Raw genomic sequence first — 15477 nt, forward strand, 5'->3', positions numbered from 1 at the left:
AAGATGAACATGGGCGGCGCCAGCAGCGCAGGTGCAGGTCTCCGGGGCCCCGGGGCCGGGTGCGTCTGCCCAGGTGGGGGCGGAGGGGAGCCCCAGGGCCCCGAGAGCGCGGCAGCGCGCCGTCGGGGCACCCCGATGCCTCCGCCGGCCCCGTTGAAGCGGAAGTGGCGCTCAGGGCCATCTGGGGGGCTCACCCAGTCGAATTTGGGTTTAGAGCCTGGGAAGGTGGTGTAGGGGGGCGGCTGTGGGGCCCGGGCCTGGGACGCAGGCACCGAAGGGGGACCAGGGCACCCTTCGCAGTCTCCATCGCCGCCCTCGGTTTCCTGAACCCCTCGAGGAGGTTCCCCGGGGGTCCGGGGGGCTCCGGGGGCCAGAGCCCCCTGCTTCAGGACCTCGGCATACGAGGCAGCGAAGAGTCCGCCGGCCCCGCCGCTGGCCCCGCCGGCCCCGAGGGAGGGTTTGGTGGCCAGGGGACCCGGGGGTGCCGCAGGAGACAAGGTGGGGCCCGACTTGAAGGTGACTTTACACAGCAGGCTCAGGCCTGGTTCTGAAGCCGCGGGCCGAGCCATGTCATCTCCCCCTTGGGAAGCCGCCCCTCCGCGCGCTCCGCCAGCCGTCGGGGCTTCGGGGCAGGCCCTGGCCTGGCTTTCGGGGGTGCTGGTGGCGGATGCGGCCAGAGCTGGAGCGATCCTGCGGCTCGAGGGCTGCTGCGGCGGCGACGGCGGCGGTGGCGGTGGTGGTGGCTGTGTCAGCGTCGGCGGCGGTGGCTTCCGAGGCTCCAGGGGCGTCGGAGGTGGGGCTGAGGCCCTCGGGACTGGGTCCTTTTCCGTTAGTTGCCGGGGCAGCGGAGGCAGCGGGCGGAGGTTCGGAGGGTCGCCTTGGCCGCGATGGCTCGCCTCCAGCAGGCCGCGGATCCGGGAAACCGCGGTACCCGTGGGTTTTCGCCACTTAGACGGCGCGGGCAACAGGGTCCCCACGGGGGGCGGGGGTGGTGTGGTGACCGTGGCCGCAACCGCCTCCTCTGGAGGGGGCGTCACTGGCGAGGGCAGTTCTAAGGTCAGGGGCAGGGGCGAGGGTGAGGCCTGGGGTTCTGGGGGTACCAGGAGTACCGGGGGCGCGGAGGTGCCCGGGAACCAGACGCCCAGCCCTCGAGCCAGGCGCATGGCTGGGGAGGAAGGGGTCACCTCGGGCTCCACCAGGGACGTCCGGCGGGAATCAGAGGCGCGGTCTGAGGCCTGCTCTTTTCGGGAGCCCCCGCCCGCGGACGGCTCCGACTGTACGTTCCCCATTTCCCACGGAGGTCTGGGACTGTAATCAGATAAATGTCTCCCAGTCAGTCTGCCAAGGCTGCGGGAACCCCACGATCCCTGGCTCTTCTTGGACTTAATCTGCATTAGTCCCGCCTCAGTCCTTCCCCCACCCCCCAATATGCCTCCCCAGTCCTGCACTCCCAGTCTCTTTCCTCTCCGGTCGCCTATTTACCCAAAGCCCCTCCAAAGCCTGAGGTGCACATACTTAGGCCCCACCCCTTTCATGTACTAAGATTCCATCACAGTTCCCTTGGTTGCTTAGCTCACACCCCCTACACTCTTGACCACGCCCCAGGCCCCCAGGCTAAAAGACTCAAAACTTGCGTCGTCGTCGTTCCCTCCCCCGAACCCCTTTTGGGTGGTTTCCCCTACCCTAGCCTACTAAGAGATGACACTTTCCTCCCCAGACTCTTGACGTCTGCCTCTGCCTAACCAATACTAGGTATTCAGTTCTTACCAATCCCCCTCAGCTCTAAACCTCTTCTCATCACCCACTCTTTCTCAGGCGATCGTTTGGATCTTTCCCACTTCCCAGAAGTGGTAGATCTACAAGTTCCATTCCTCAACTTCTTTTCCCGCTTCGGGTTTGTAACAATCAGGTCTCTATAACTCAAGGTTTCCAATTCTTAACCTCGAGCTCCGTCTCGGCTCCCCGACCCCCCAAAAAGGCTCCACTCACCGACTCCTCCAGCCGACCCAAGTTCAGGCCGCGGCCCCCTAGGCCCAGGGTAGAGCGGGGAACGGCCGTAGCAGAAAATAACCGAAAAGAACACGGGGGAGGGGAGGAGGGGAGGTGCGGGTGAAAGCCAGTGGGGCGAGACTGCCAGGTTGAATCCCCAAGCTCGAGGCCACGCCCCCTAGCCCGAGGCCACGCCCCCTGTGAGTCTGTTGAAGCCCTGTCCTTAGGAACCTGGATCTCCCTTCCAAAGACTGACGTCTTGTAGTCCCCACCCCCAGGCTTGGCTTCCTAAGCCCCACCCCTTTAGGATGTTTTCTCTTTAACCCCGCCCCTTGACTTAGCCCCGCCCCTTTGTAGTGCTACGCCCTTCCTCCCCGTCAGTCGCACCCTAGGCCCCGCCCACTGCGAACTCCGCAGCGTAGCTCCTCCTTCTGGACCATTCATGGGCTGCGGGACTCCGGAGGAAATTGATCGCTAAGCTCTGCCTTTTTATTTTATTTGCTGGTCCTGGTGCTTGAACTGAGGGTCTGGACTCTGTCCCTAAGATTTTTCTGCTCAACGCTTTAGAGCCACAATTCCAATTCTGGTTTGGTGGTGGTTAATTGGGGATAAAGAGTTCATGGACTTTCCTGCCACGGCTGGCTTTGAGCCTCGATCCTCAGATCTCAGCCTCCTGAGTAGTTAGGATGACAGGTGTGAGCCATCGGGCTCGCAGCGGCTAACTCCATCTTTTTTAGGATCTGTCTATATCTTTCAGAGACTCCCCCGCCCTTCCTCCTTCCACAGAGGGCCCCCTCCCATAACACACCTTTGCTTTGGACCTGTGGGAGCATCCAAACCCCTTCCTCAAGCCCACCGACCCCGCCCCTCCAGATTGCACCCTTCTCTCTCCACCCTTTTCCGAACTGCTCCACCCAGCTCCGCCCATTTGAGCCCAAACCCTAGGCCACTGCCCCACTTTAGCACCCTGAAACCATCCTCTTTCCCTCCCTGTCCCTCCCCGCCTCTTCCTCAGGGAGCCTTGGGCCTGATGGGAGTGGAAGAGTAGAGGGATCACGTCTGGATCCTGGAAAAAAAAATGGGGGCTGGCGGGGCGGGGGGGGCGGTTGTTCATTGTAGCCAATACCGGTCTCTAGGACCCAGCGGGCCTCGCTCTGCCTGCCTCGCTCTTACCCCTCCCCCACGCCGCCCCCCCCCACCGTCTTCCAGGTTCCCCCTCCCTCCCCCCAGCGCCCCGGCTCCCGGTGCCCGTCTCTAGCCCGTCTCTAGCCAGCAAGGGAGCCGGAGAGAGCAGGAGGAGGAGGCGAAGGAGGAGGAGGAGGAGGCCGCGTCGCCGCCGCTCGGAGCCCGGCCGGAGCCTCCCAGGCAGGTGCCCAGGGGCGGGCAAGGGGGCGGGGGCTGACAGACCGCCTGCCCCAGCCAGGGGGCGACCAGGACCCTGCTGCACCTTCTGCCCACCCAGGTGACCCGCACACCCCAGCTGGGAAAACAGAAGGTGATGGGGTCCCTAAAGTACGCGGCAGCCATTTGGGGGTACCAGTCTCCATTTAGGGGTGTGTGTGGTGGGGGTCTTACACTCCCTTTGAAGACTCCCATTCACAAAATTTCATCCTGGCCCCTCTCCATTAAGGGAACTCTGAGGACCACTTCCCCAGGAGGCGGAGGGGGGGGGACGGAGATTTATTTGTGGGGAGCGTAGGGCATCCTGGGATCCTGATGCCCCATCCCAGTTAGGCCCTGGGTGGTGGGGAGGGAGGGGAGGAAGCCCCTGCCCTCTTTCAGTGCTTCACCTGTTGTCGGGGGAGGCGGGCGGACAAAGGAAGCAGTGTCACGTGACTGCTCATTCACAAAATCCCATCCCATTGAGAAAAAGGGGGCTGGGGGCGCTGCGGCCGCCCCTTCCTCTCCCAGAGGGCTGGGGAAACCCGGCAGCCTGCAGGTGGGGGAGGGGGCTAGAGCTTGTGGCTGGGTCCCCTAAAGGTTGGGACGTCTGGGTCCCCGTGTTTGGGTAGCAGTGAGGTGAGTGGGGGGGGTGCTGGGCGCTAATCGTGATTACTGGGCGGAGGACTCTGTCCTCTGAGCTGGGGGGCGGGGTAAAATGCTTCTGAAGGATGCTGGGGGAATTATGGGGGGGGAAGGAATCAACCCCCCACCTCCCCAATCTCGGACACACACCATCTCTCCTTTTTTTTTTTTTTTTCTTTGCTTTCTTCGGCCCGGGACCCGAGAAAGCAGCTTTGATTTTTTTTGTGAATGAAAACGCTCGTTGGATCTCTTCAGTTTCTGGCTTCCTCAGCCAGCCTCCATCTCCTCCCCCCCTCTCTCTTTCTCTTTCTCTCTCTCGGCCTCTCTTTCTGGCCATTTCTCTTCCCTGCTTCCCTGCCCATCTCCTGGTTGCTGGGTGACTCAGTGAGCTTTGCATCCGGTCTCATTCATAAATCCGGGAAGGGGTGGGGTGGGGTGGGGGGGAAAGAGAGCCAAGCTTTTCCACCCAGCTTAGTGGCCTGGGTGACAGGGTGCAGGGACAGCGCTGGGGTGGGGGGTGGGGAACTGGTGCTGTAGTTGATGGGCTCAGGGAAAATACATATGCGCAGGAACCCAGCTGTGTGTGTTGGGGGGGATGATGGGTGGGGCTGTGGGTATGTGCTGACTGAGGAGAGAGGGTTGAGGGGATGAGCTGGAGGAGGAGGGGAGGTGGCAAACCTAGACTCTGGGGGCTGAGGGTGAGAAAGATGGGGGAAAGGAGGGTCTGGCCAGGGAAGGTAGCCCTGGGGGAAGAAGGCAGATAGGAGAGAGATGTCAGAGGAAGAAAGAAACCATGCCAGAAGAAAGGGGGCATGAGGGGGAAATGGTGGGTATTGTGGCTGAGGGTGCTCTGGGCCCGGATGTGAGAGATGAAGATGGAGGGAGGGAGGGAAGGAACACTGAAGGAGGGAGCAGGATTTGAATTCACAGACTGTTGTCCTTGTCTTCTCCCATGTCCTCTAGGTACATGGTGCGGGTCCGAGCCGTGGTCATGGCCCGAGATGACTCCAGTGGGGGCTGGCTTCCTGTGGGGGGCGGGGGCCTCAGCCAGGTGAGCGTATGTCGGGTCCGAGGGGCCAGGCCCGAGGGGGGGGCCCGCCAGGGGCACTACGTCATCCACGGGGAGCGCCTCCGGGACCAGAAAGTGAGCCACCCTGGGGCGTGAGGGTGGGGTGTGACCTTTGGGGGAGGCTGGAACAGGGCTGGGGGTCTAGAGGGCAGGTCAGATTGTCTTCTCATCTGAGACTCAAACTGGGATGGAGGGGGTGGAATTTGGTAAAGAATCCTGTCCTAAAGATGGGCCTTGGGGAGGGGTCTATTGGGGGTGCTAAGCAGGTCTGGGCCACTGCCTCTTCTTGCTATTCTGTCACCACAGCCTCCTTAGTGATTTGCTCTGCTCCCTTCCTGCTCCCCCTTCCATCCCAGTTGGTCCTGCCTGGGCCCTGCTCACACCTGACTCAGGCCATTTCCCTGCTCAGCTCTGAAGCCTTCCTGGGCTTCCTCTTCAAGATCATCACTTCCCCCCCTCCACGTCCCCGCATCCACCAAGTTGGCCCCTGTCTGCCCCAAAGCCTGATGGAAGGCATTTGATTTGGGGGGAGGGCAGTCCTTCTTAGAAGTGTCTAATATCAGTTGCCAATTTTCTGTGTGGTTTCAGCAGGGGTAAACTGGCTTTCTTTTGGACACCAATCTGGAGAGATGAGATAGAAGTTTCAGCTGGGGATGTAGTAGGAAACTTTGAATTGTTTGACAAGACTTGGGGGAGGTAGTGTTTAAGAGTAGGAGTCATTAGGGAGAAGATGAGAGGGGACAGGGATGTGGACCAGCATTGAGGGGGGATTGTGGAAATACAATAAGAGCAGTCAGGAAATGCTTGAGGCCAGAAGTATGGAGAGTATTCTGCCTGCTGGGTTATCTAGAAGGAGCAGGCAGGCATTCAGTAAGATTTGGAGTTCCTTACTAGGGCATCAGAAAAGGATCAAAGGACAAGAGGAAAAAGTAGAGGATGATCAGAGATCCATTTCATAAAATTAGGGTGCCGTATTGGGGTGACAAGGAAGGCTCAGGGGTACATGTGGGAGATGAAGTTGGTGGGGGTCCTGTAGAATGCAGAAAAGGTTAGCATTAGGGAAAGTCATGGCTGGGGAAGGGGATGTCTGAGTTGTTTCCCTTCCTGCCTCTCAGATCACCTTAGAGTGTACCCTAAGGCCAGGCTTGGTTTATAACAAAGTGAACCCCATCTTTCACCACTGGAGCCTGGGCGACTGCAAGTTTGGCCTGACGTTTCAGAGTCCTGCGGAGGCTGATGAGTTCCAGAAGAGTCTGCTGTCTGCTCTGGCTGCCCTCAGCCGAGGTGAGCCACGTGGGTGGAAGGCACTGGGGATGGAGAAGGCAGGAGAAGCTGGGCCTGGGGATTCACGCTCTGCTTCTCTCCCTACCCCAGGTTCACTCACTCCTTCCTCATCTTCATCCTCCTCTTCCCCTTCCCAGGACACCGCAGAGACTCCCTGCCCTCTCACGGTGAGTCTTCTGTCTTCTGATTCCTTTGTTGAGAGTTTTCTTTCTGGTCTACAAATTCCTGGGAGCCTACAGTATAGCAGGCATCAGGCCACCCACTGGGGATCCAATCTGGTCAGTTCAATCTCACTTACTCTAGTTTTTCTGTTCTATTGAGAATCACAGAATTGTTAAAGGTATTTAAGAAGTAACTTCTGTATACCAGGCTGTGTTTTAGATACTGGGGGCACATCGATAATCAAGTTTCTTTCCTCTTGAAGCTACCTTCTAGTCTAGTGGGAAAAGGCAATTTAAAAATAAGATGAAGGGGTTGGAAGCGTGGCTCAGTTGGCAGAGCACTAGCCATTGAGCAAAGTATCAGGTACTACATTTAATAAATAAATAAAAGGAGAAAATGAAAAGACTAACCATAAATAGGGCTGGGGGCAGAGCTGAAGTGGTTAAGTACTTGCCAAGCAAGCTGGAGGCCCCTGAGTTCAAACCAAAGGACTGGGGGGGAAATGTAAATGATGAGCAAAGGAACAGCAATTCCATGTTCTAGTTCCTCAGGCTACATACTTTTTTGTTGTTGTTGTTGTTGTTCATGGGGCTTGAACTCTGGGCCTGAGTGTTGTCCCTCAGCTCTTCAGCTCAAGGTGGTCTTGAGCCACAGCACCACTTCCAGTTTTCTAGTGGTTTATTGGAGATAAGAGTCTCACAGACTTTTCTTGCCCAGGCTGGCTTTGAACCATGGTCCTCAGATCTCACCCTCCTGAGTAGCTAGGATGACAGGCGTGAGCCACCGGTGTCCGGCTCTGCCCCCAGCAGATGGACAATCTCATTCCTGCCTCACCTGCTCACCTCTAAGTTCAGCTCCCGTCTTCCCCCACAAACAGGAGAGGGGACCCTATTGTCCCTTGTGTCCCTTGTTCCCTTCTCCTACTAAGATCCTTCCCTAGGTTCCTTGTTACCCAAGGGAAAGGACAAAATCTTTCCAGTGGTCCCAAGCTCCTACACCATCCGGCCCTGCGTTATTCTTGCCCATACTCACATTGCTGTAGCTGTTACACTGACCTCACTCTCATTCCAACAGTGCAGGCACATTCCTGTCACAGGACCTTTGTACTGGCTATTCCTTCTAGAACATTCTTTTGTATGTGGCTTATCCTCTCCTTTCATGACTTTATACAATTATCTCCTCAGTAAGTACCTCCCTGAGAAACCTATTCAAAATCGCAATCACACAATGCTCCATAGGTCTAATTTTTCCCCCATCTTCCTTATTTCCTGTCTGAAAACACAGGTTTCTTAGGTATCAAAAGGTTAATATATGTGTGTATGGGTTTGGGTTTTTTTTGTTGTTGTTGTTGGTCATGGGGCTTGAACTCTGGGCCTGGGCACTGTCCTTGAACTCTTCAGCTCAAAGCTAAGGCTCTACTTCTTGAGCCACAGCACCACTTCCGGTTTTCTGGGGGTAAATTGGAGATAAGAGTCTCATAGACTTTCCTGCCCGGGCTGGCTTTGAACTGTGATCCTCAGATCTCAGCCTCCTGAGTAGCTAGGATTACAGGTATAAGCTACTCGCTCCCAGCATGTGTGTATGTTAATGCCACAGTGAAACTCCATTGTGCAATTCACTGCACAAAGAAAAAGAAAGGAAAGGAAAGGAAAGGAAAGGCCACATTGTAGTGGCGCACACCTGCAATCCTAGCTACTCAAGAAGATTGTGGCTTGAAACAAACCCAAGACTCCATCTCTAAAACAACCAGTAAAAATGCTGAGCTGGAGCTGTGGTTACCCAAAGTGCAAGCAAGCCAGGCAGGAAGGCCTGAGTTCAAATCCTGGTACCAGCTATCTATCTATCTGTCTATCTATCTCTCTGTCTGTCTGTCTGTCTGTCTATCTATGTGAGTTGACTCCTGTGATGGAATGCCAGCTCCAGTAGGGCCAGGATCGTTCTCTGATTCCTTGCTGTGTTTCCAATACCTAAAACAGTGCCTGGCACCTAAGTATTCAGTAAATGTGTTGAATAAATTAATGGAATGAATGAACACATAGAATGTTGTGTGCATTTTGGCACTTGCTCGGAACAATGTGAATTGCCAAGAACACCTAGAGGAACAGAATGGGTTCCCTGAGACAGAAAGGGGGCCAGCCTCAGAGTAAGGGAGGATGAGATGTGGGCATAGACAGTTCCTGTCTGTGGAGTTTTTGCTCCATGCTCTGGCTGTAACCTGCACAGTGATCTTTGTGTCTGGTATGCTGTGGTGCTCAATGAATGTGTATGTATACTAAAAGGGTCAAATGAATGAGGCAGAAATGATGCTCAAGTAACAGAAATTAATGGAGGGTCTGAAAAGTGTTACTTCAAGTTAGGAATCAGGGACTCATGCCTATAATCCTACCTAGTCAAGTGGCTGAGATCCAAAGAGGATTGAGGTTGGAAACCAACTGGGGCAATGTCTTTGAAATTTCATCTCCCAAAAAGCAAAAAGCAGGGCTGGAGGCATGGCTCAACTGGTAGAGCACCGGTGGAGCAAGCTAGCCAAATTAGTTGAACCAGGCCCTGAACTCAAATCCTGGTAACTGGGGGAGGAAAAAAAAAAAGATTAAAGTCCTATTAAAGAACAGGGCTTAGTATGGGTAGAAGAAAAATGCTCCAGGTGAAAGGAACTGCCCCATGGAGGTATGACAATAGAAATGACACAGGAACTTGGCTGGCTGGCCAGGGGAGAGGGCTTCAGCAAAGAGACATGATTTTTTTGGGTGGTGGGTCGGTTGTGGGGCCTGAACTCTGGGTCTGGGTGCTGTCCCTGAGCAAGGCTAGCACTCTACCACTTAAGCCACAGCACCTCTTCTGGCTTTTTGTTTTGTTTTGTTTTTTTGGCCGGTCATGGGGTTTGAACTCTGGGTTTAGGCGCTGTCCCTGTGCTCTTCAGCTCAAGGCAAATGCTCTACCACTTGAGCCACAGTGCCAATTCTGGTTTTCTAGTGGTTTATTGGAGATAAGAGTCTCACAGACTTTCCTGCTTGGGCTGGCTTTGAACCTCAATCCTCAGATCTCAGCCTCTTGAGTAGCTAGGATTACAGGTGCCCGGCCACTTCCAGCTTTTTCTGCTTATGTGGTGCTGATGAATCGAACCCAAGGCCTCATGTGTACAAGGCAAGCACTCTACCACTGAGCCACTTTCCCAGCCCCAAGAGAAATGATTTGATGTTGTATATGTTGGTGAGCTAAGCAAGATAGGACTTTAACAATAGTACCATAACAGTACTGGGTGTGATGATATATACCTGTATGTATCATTTTTTTTTTGGTCCGTAGGGGTGCTGGAACTCAGGGCTGAGCACTGCCCCTGGGCTTCTTTGCTCAAGACTAGCACTCTACCACTTTTAGTCACAGTGCCACTTCTAGTTTTCTGGTGGTTAATTGGAGATAAGGACCTCACGGACTTTCCTGCCTGGGCTGGCTTTGAACTATGATCCTCAGATCTCAGCCTCCTGAGTAGTTACGATTACAGGTATGAGCCACTAGCAGCCAGCAGCTTCTGTATTTTTTTTAATTTAGGTAGTTAATTAGAGGTAAGAGTCCTACAGACTTTCCTGCACAGGTTGGCTTTGAAGCTGGATCCTTAGATCTCAGCTTCCTGGATAGCTAGGATTACAGGCCTGAGCCACCAGTGTCTTGCTGATATATACCTGAAATCCCAGCACTTGGTAGACTGAAGCAGGAGAATCTGGAATTCAAGGCCAGCCTGAGCTACAAGGCAAGTCCCTATCTCAACAAACAGGACTATGGCCAGGTACCCGTAGTTCACACCTTTAATCCTAGCTACTCAGGAGGCTGAAATCTGAGGACTGGGGTGCAAAGGAAGCCCAAGGAATAAAGTTCTTGAGACTGTCATCTCCAACTAAGAAAAAACAAGCTGGAGGAGGCTCAAGTGGTAGAATACTAGCCTTGAGCACAAAAGCTCAAGGACAGAGTCCAGGCCCTGAGTCCAATCCCCAGGATTGGCACCAAAAACAAAACAATTCAACAACAACAAAAACCACCCTCAAACTATGAAAGGAACTCCATGATAGAGTGCTGTCTAGCATGTGCAAAGGTCCTGGTTTCCATCCCCAGCCTTTCCTGTACTTCAGCATATGTTGTACCCTAGACAATGGGCCCTAACCACAGACTTGTTTACCAGTAAGTACTATAATTGGCCCTGTTTGATGGAAGAAGAAACTGAAGCTCAGAGATGAGCTCAATTACTAGAGGGCCTGAGCTTGAACTCACGTTTACTTGGTCCCGGTGCTCTCACTCTCAGTGGGAGGGGGAGGGGTCTACTTAAGGGCATGAGCTGGGAAGGGTGGTTCTCCCCTAGCTGAGGCCCTTGATCTCTCCCAGTCCCACATAGACAGCGACTCCTCCTCCAGTCACAGTCGCCAGGAGACACCTCCCGCCTCCGCAGCCGCCCCCATCATCACCGTGGAGTCAGCTTCTACTTTCGGGCCGGCCATGTCCCCCCAGCACCGCCGTTCCTCTGCTCAGGTGTGACCCCCCATCCCTCAGCCCCTCAGCCATCTTTTGGGTGAAATGGGAACAGGTGCAAGGGGTCTCTAAGGGGAGGCTGGAGCTGAGGCCCTGAGGGCTGGCCGGCCTGACTACTGGAGTGGGTATGGGGAGGGGGAAGGCGGTAGAGGTAGAGACAGGCCTGGGTCTTTCCCAAGGCTGGGTGCTTCCTGGAGATTTGATGGAGAGTTCTAAATCCTAGAGGGGCATTGGGGACGATGTGGACAAGTTTTGTAGTGTATTAGAAAATGCTGGTATTAGCCAGGTGTCAGGGGCTCATGCCTATAATCTCAGCAACTTAAAAGGCTGAGATCTGAAGACCCGGGTTGGAAGTCAGCATGGACAGGAAAGTCCATGAGACTCTTATCTCCAATTAACCAGCAAAAAACTGGAAATGGAGCTATGGCTCCAGTGGTAGAGCTCCAGCCTTGAGCAAAAAAGCTCAGGAACAGTGCCCAAACCCTCAGTTTAAGCCTTAGGAACAAAAACAGCAGCAAAAAAGAGACGGCTGGTACTCACAGAAGGTTTAGGGTTGCAAAGGTGGGAAGGCTTGGTACCCAAGGAATCCAAGGGGCAGGAATCCATTGTGAAAGGCAGAGAGGTTGGGAGATGTGACTCCTGGATCTTTTTTTTTTTTTTTTTGTCGGTCGTGTGGCTTGAACTCTGGGCCTGGGCGCTGTCCCTCAGCTCTTCAGCTCAAGGCTAGCACTCTACCACTTGAGCTACAGCGCCACTTCCAGTTTTCTGGTGGTTTACTGGAGATAGGAGTCTCACGGTCTCTCCTGCCCGGGCTGGCTTTGAACCTCGATCCTCAGATCTCAGCCTCCTGAGTAAGCTAGGATTACAGGCGTGAGCCACCAGCGCCCGGCTTGACTCCTGGATCTTGAGAGTGACAAGTCTCCTGCCTCTAGGAAAGGAGGGACCCACGGGACCCCACACAGGAGCAGGCGAGGGTCTTGAAAGTCTTAAGTCCCAAACTCAGAAAGTATTTGAGGAGTCAGGTTCCTTGGGTGACCTAGGCCTATAGCTGCATCTTGTTTTTTGTGTTTTCTTTTTTCTTTTTTTTTTGGTGCCAATCCCAGGGCTTGAACTCAGGGCCTGCATGTTGCCTCTGAGCTTCTGTGCTCAGGCTAGTGATCTGTTACATGAGCCACAGCTCCGGTTTTGAGCTGTTTGCTGGTTAATTGCAGATAAGAATCTCATCCATGGGCTGGGAATGTGGCTTAGTGGCAGAGTGCTTGCCTAGCCTGCATGAAGCCCTGGGTTTGCTTCCTCAGTACCACATAAACAAAAAGCTGGAAGTGGGAGCTGGGAAGGTGGCTCAGTGCTAGACCACGGGGGAGGCCCTGGGTTCGATTCCTCAGCACCACATAAGCAAAAAGAAAAAAGCCGGAAGTGGTGCTGTGGCTCATGTGGTAGAGCGCTAGCCTTGAGCTGAAGAGTTGAGGGAAAGCGCCCAGGTCCTGAGTTCAAGCTCCAGGTCCATCAATTAAAAAAAAGAAGAAGAAGAAGAAGAAGAAGAAGAAGAAGAAGAACCTCATGGACTTTCCTAACCAGGCTAGTTTTGAATCATGATTCTCAGATCTCAGTCTCTTGAGTAGCTGGGATTACAGGCGTGAGCCACTAGCCTCCAGCTGGATCTTGGAATTCATGGATCTTTTGAGATAGGGATGGATTGCGGTGGGAATGGACTGCGAGTCACAGATCTGGCTAATGTGATCTCCTTGTCCCTTGGTCCCGCAGAGCTATCCTCCGCTTCTACCTTTCACAGGGATCCCGGAGCCCTCAGAACCTGTGGCTGGGGCAGGGGGTCCGGGCTGGGGTGGCCGTGGCTATGAGGATTACCGACGCTCGGGGCCACCTGCGCCCCTCACCTTGTCCACCTGCGTCGTGCGCTTCGCCAAGACTGGCACATTGAGGGGCGCATCTCCAGGTCCCCCAGTGTCACTACCTGCTCCTCTCACCGAGGCTGTACCCCCAGCACCTCCGGCTCGCCCACCCCCAGGTCCCGGACCCACTCCTGTGCCAGCCAAGGCCTCCCCAGAGGCGGAGGAGGCTGCACGCTGTGTCCATTGCCGTGCGCTCTTCCGTCGGCGTGCAGACGGTCGTGGTGGCCGCTGCGCAGAGGCCCCGGACCCGGGTCGCCTGCTGGTGCGTCGTCTCAGCTGCCTCTGGTGCGCCGAGAGCTTGCTCTACCACTGCCTGTCGGACGCCGAAGGTGACTTCTCGGACCCCTGTGCCTGCGAGCCGGGCCACCCGCGCCCTGCTGCGCGCTGGGCCGCGCTGGCCGCGCTGTCCCTGGCCGTGCCCTGCCTCTGCTGCTATGCGCCCCTGCGCGCCTGCCACTGGGTCGCCTCCCGGTGTGGCTGTGCCGGCTGCGGGGGACGCCACGAGGAGGCTGCGCGGTGAGGAAGTGACCGTCTTGGTGTGGGGTCCTGCAGCTGGATGGAGGACCTCCCTCCAAAACAACAACAAATGGAGGGTTCAGGACTCTGGACATTCTCTCTCTCTCTCTCTCTCTTTTTGCTCTTGCTCTCTCTTTCACACACACTCTCTCGTTCTCTCTCTCTCTCAAATCTAAATCTCTCAAAACCTTTGGGCACATCCCAGAATTTGGAGCTTTGAGTTTGGATTGACCTAGAATCTGGAACCCCAAACCTAGGATTGAGAAATTGAGACACACCCCCCCCCACCCCCACCCCAGCATCACTAGGAGGTCTGTCAAAACCACTGAGGCATCCTGAATTCTGCATTCTCCATTTCTTCTTGTCCATTGAGGGACCTCCTGACATCTCCCAAATTGTATCCCAGAGGGCCTTGCAGGGCACACAGAACCCCTAAAAGATGCAGGGACCATAAACCCTGAATCCTCGTCTGTCTGACTAACCATAGGCCCTGGTTACACCTGGCACCATGAACCCTCAGATTATAGCCCCAGAGTTAGTCAGGTGTTGCCAATAACAAATTACTCCCAGATCTTGAGATGAGAGGGTCTAGAATCACCCCTAAAATGATCCCTGAATATTCTGAGACTTAGTGTACCTCTATCAGGACCCATGAGACACCAAACCCCTCCTGGGTTTGGTGCTATGGGCTGGAGTGCCTAGATTCTGGCCCCAAGTCTACCCAACTTCTGAATGCCTATTGACCTGGTCATCAGTTTGGGACAGCAAGATTTTAGAAGTCTGGATAACCTCCAGATACTGAAGTATTTTCTGATCAAAATGACCTTAGAAGGGCCAGCCCAGGGCTCAGTAAAGTCCATGTGTCAGGGACTGAGATGCTCTGGGAGCCAAGAGTACACCTGTATAGACCCACCTGCCCCTAAGCCAATGTTCTTGGTTCTTATGTATGGACTAGAGGTGCCCGTTACCCCCAGGTATATGACTGGGGGGGGGTGGGCACTGCCTCCTTAGAGCCCAAAATCCTGGTTTGAAGTCCTCCACAATCCTCTTCTAGTTCCCCATTTGGATGTAGATTTTGCCCTGGAATCTTTGGCCACCTCTTCTTGTCAGTTCCTCAGTCACCTAAAGGCCAAGTTGGGAGTCTAGCTCCAGAAAGCTGGGGTTGCAATGGCCACTCAGACCTCTGATCCCTCAGTGACTCCAAGGTGCTTTAAGAGCACTGGATCCAAGATTCCAAGGTGCCATTGACACCCCTAGATCAGGGCTCAAGAACTATAATATTGGGATTGTTACTGATACAGGACCTTGTTCTCCATCCCAGAGACCTACAGATCTGAGCTGCCCCAGGACCCTAATATTCTCTCAGACTCCAGATTCTTTTGGATTTAAATGCTACTAATCTGATGAAGCCTGGAAATGCCTCTGCTGGATCCTGCTGCGAATCCTCAGAAAACGATAGCCCCTAGTATTCTACCATTCCGTAGATCCCTGAAACTTCAAGGTCTCAGGCCCTGGAATTCTTGTCCCCAGGACCCTAGCCCAAGCCCCCAGCAGCCTTAGAATTACTCTCTATAGCCACCCCCCATTTTTTTTTTAAGGTCTGAGACTGGGACTTGAACTCAGTACTTGACACTTTCTCTCATTTGGCTAGTGCTCTACCAACTGAGTCACACCTCCAATCCCATCCAACCCCCCCTCTATCCTAATTTAGATTACAGGAGTTCCCCACTCCCACCTCTTATGGCCTGGCTTTGTTACAGAGGATTATGCAAGCTGTTTGTTAAACAAAGGCACACAATGAAGACAATGACCACAGGGCTTTAGAGTCACCTGGTGGCCAGTTCAGGCAGTCAGACAAGGCCTGCCTTAAAAAAATTTTTTTTTCATTATTATAAAGATGATGTACAGAGAGGGGTTACAGTTATATAAGTCAGGTAAAGAGTACATTTCTTTTTGGACAATGTCACCTTTTCCTTTGCTCCCTCCCAGTTTTTCCCTCCTGTC

The 15477-nt window shown here is 54.3% G+C and overlaps 2 protein-coding genes across 2 annotated transcripts in view; one reads left to right on the forward strand and one right to left on the reverse strand.

Annotated features, from left to right (window-relative positions):
- The window catches only part of Ggn (gametogenetin), a 2695-nt gene extending 1406 nt beyond the window's left edge, over positions 1-1289 (reverse strand). The window contains exon 1 of the mRNA XM_013026194.1: positions 3-1289. Within this exon, the coding sequence (XP_012881648.1) occupies positions 3-1289 (1287 nt within the window). The remainder of the gene's footprint in view (positions 1-2) is intronic.
- A 3597-nt stretch (positions 1290-4886) lies between these two features.
- On the forward strand, positions 4887-13566 carry Spred3 (sprouty-related, EVH1 domain containing 3). The gene is made up of 5 exons (XM_013026317.1): positions 4887-5158; positions 6199-6367; positions 6458-6534; positions 10904-11047; positions 12812-13566. Exons 1-5 carry the CDS (start codon positions 4967-4969, stop codon positions 13475-13477), a joined length of 1248 nt encoding a protein of 415 aa, XP_012881771.1. The 5' UTR covers positions 4887-4966; the 3' UTR covers positions 13478-13566.
- The last annotated feature ends 1911 nt before the right edge of the window (positions 13567-15477 follow it).

The sequence above is a fragment of the Dipodomys ordii genome, unplaced genomic scaffold (genome assembly GCF_000151885.1).
Source record: "Dipodomys ordii isolate 6190 unplaced genomic scaffold, Dord_2.0 Scaffold92, whole genome shotgun sequence".
Classification (NCBI taxonomy): Eukaryota; Metazoa; Chordata; class Mammalia; order Rodentia; family Heteromyidae; genus Dipodomys; species Dipodomys ordii.

Excerpts from the sequence above, each read along its gene's own strand:
- Spred3 (XM_013026317.1), top strand. The coding sequence starts at position 4,967 with ATGTCCTCTAGGTACATGGTGCGGGTCCGAGCCGTGGTCATGGCCCGA. Across the intron at positions 5,159-6,198 it reads AGCGCCTCCGGGACCAGAAA|ATCACCTTAGAGTGTACCCT; the intron begins GTGAGCCACCCT and ends CCTGCCTCTCAG. Across the intron at positions 6,535-10,903 it reads AGACTCCCTGCCCTCTCACG|TCCCACATAGACAGCGACTC; the intron begins GTGAGTCTTCTG and ends GATCTCTCCCAG.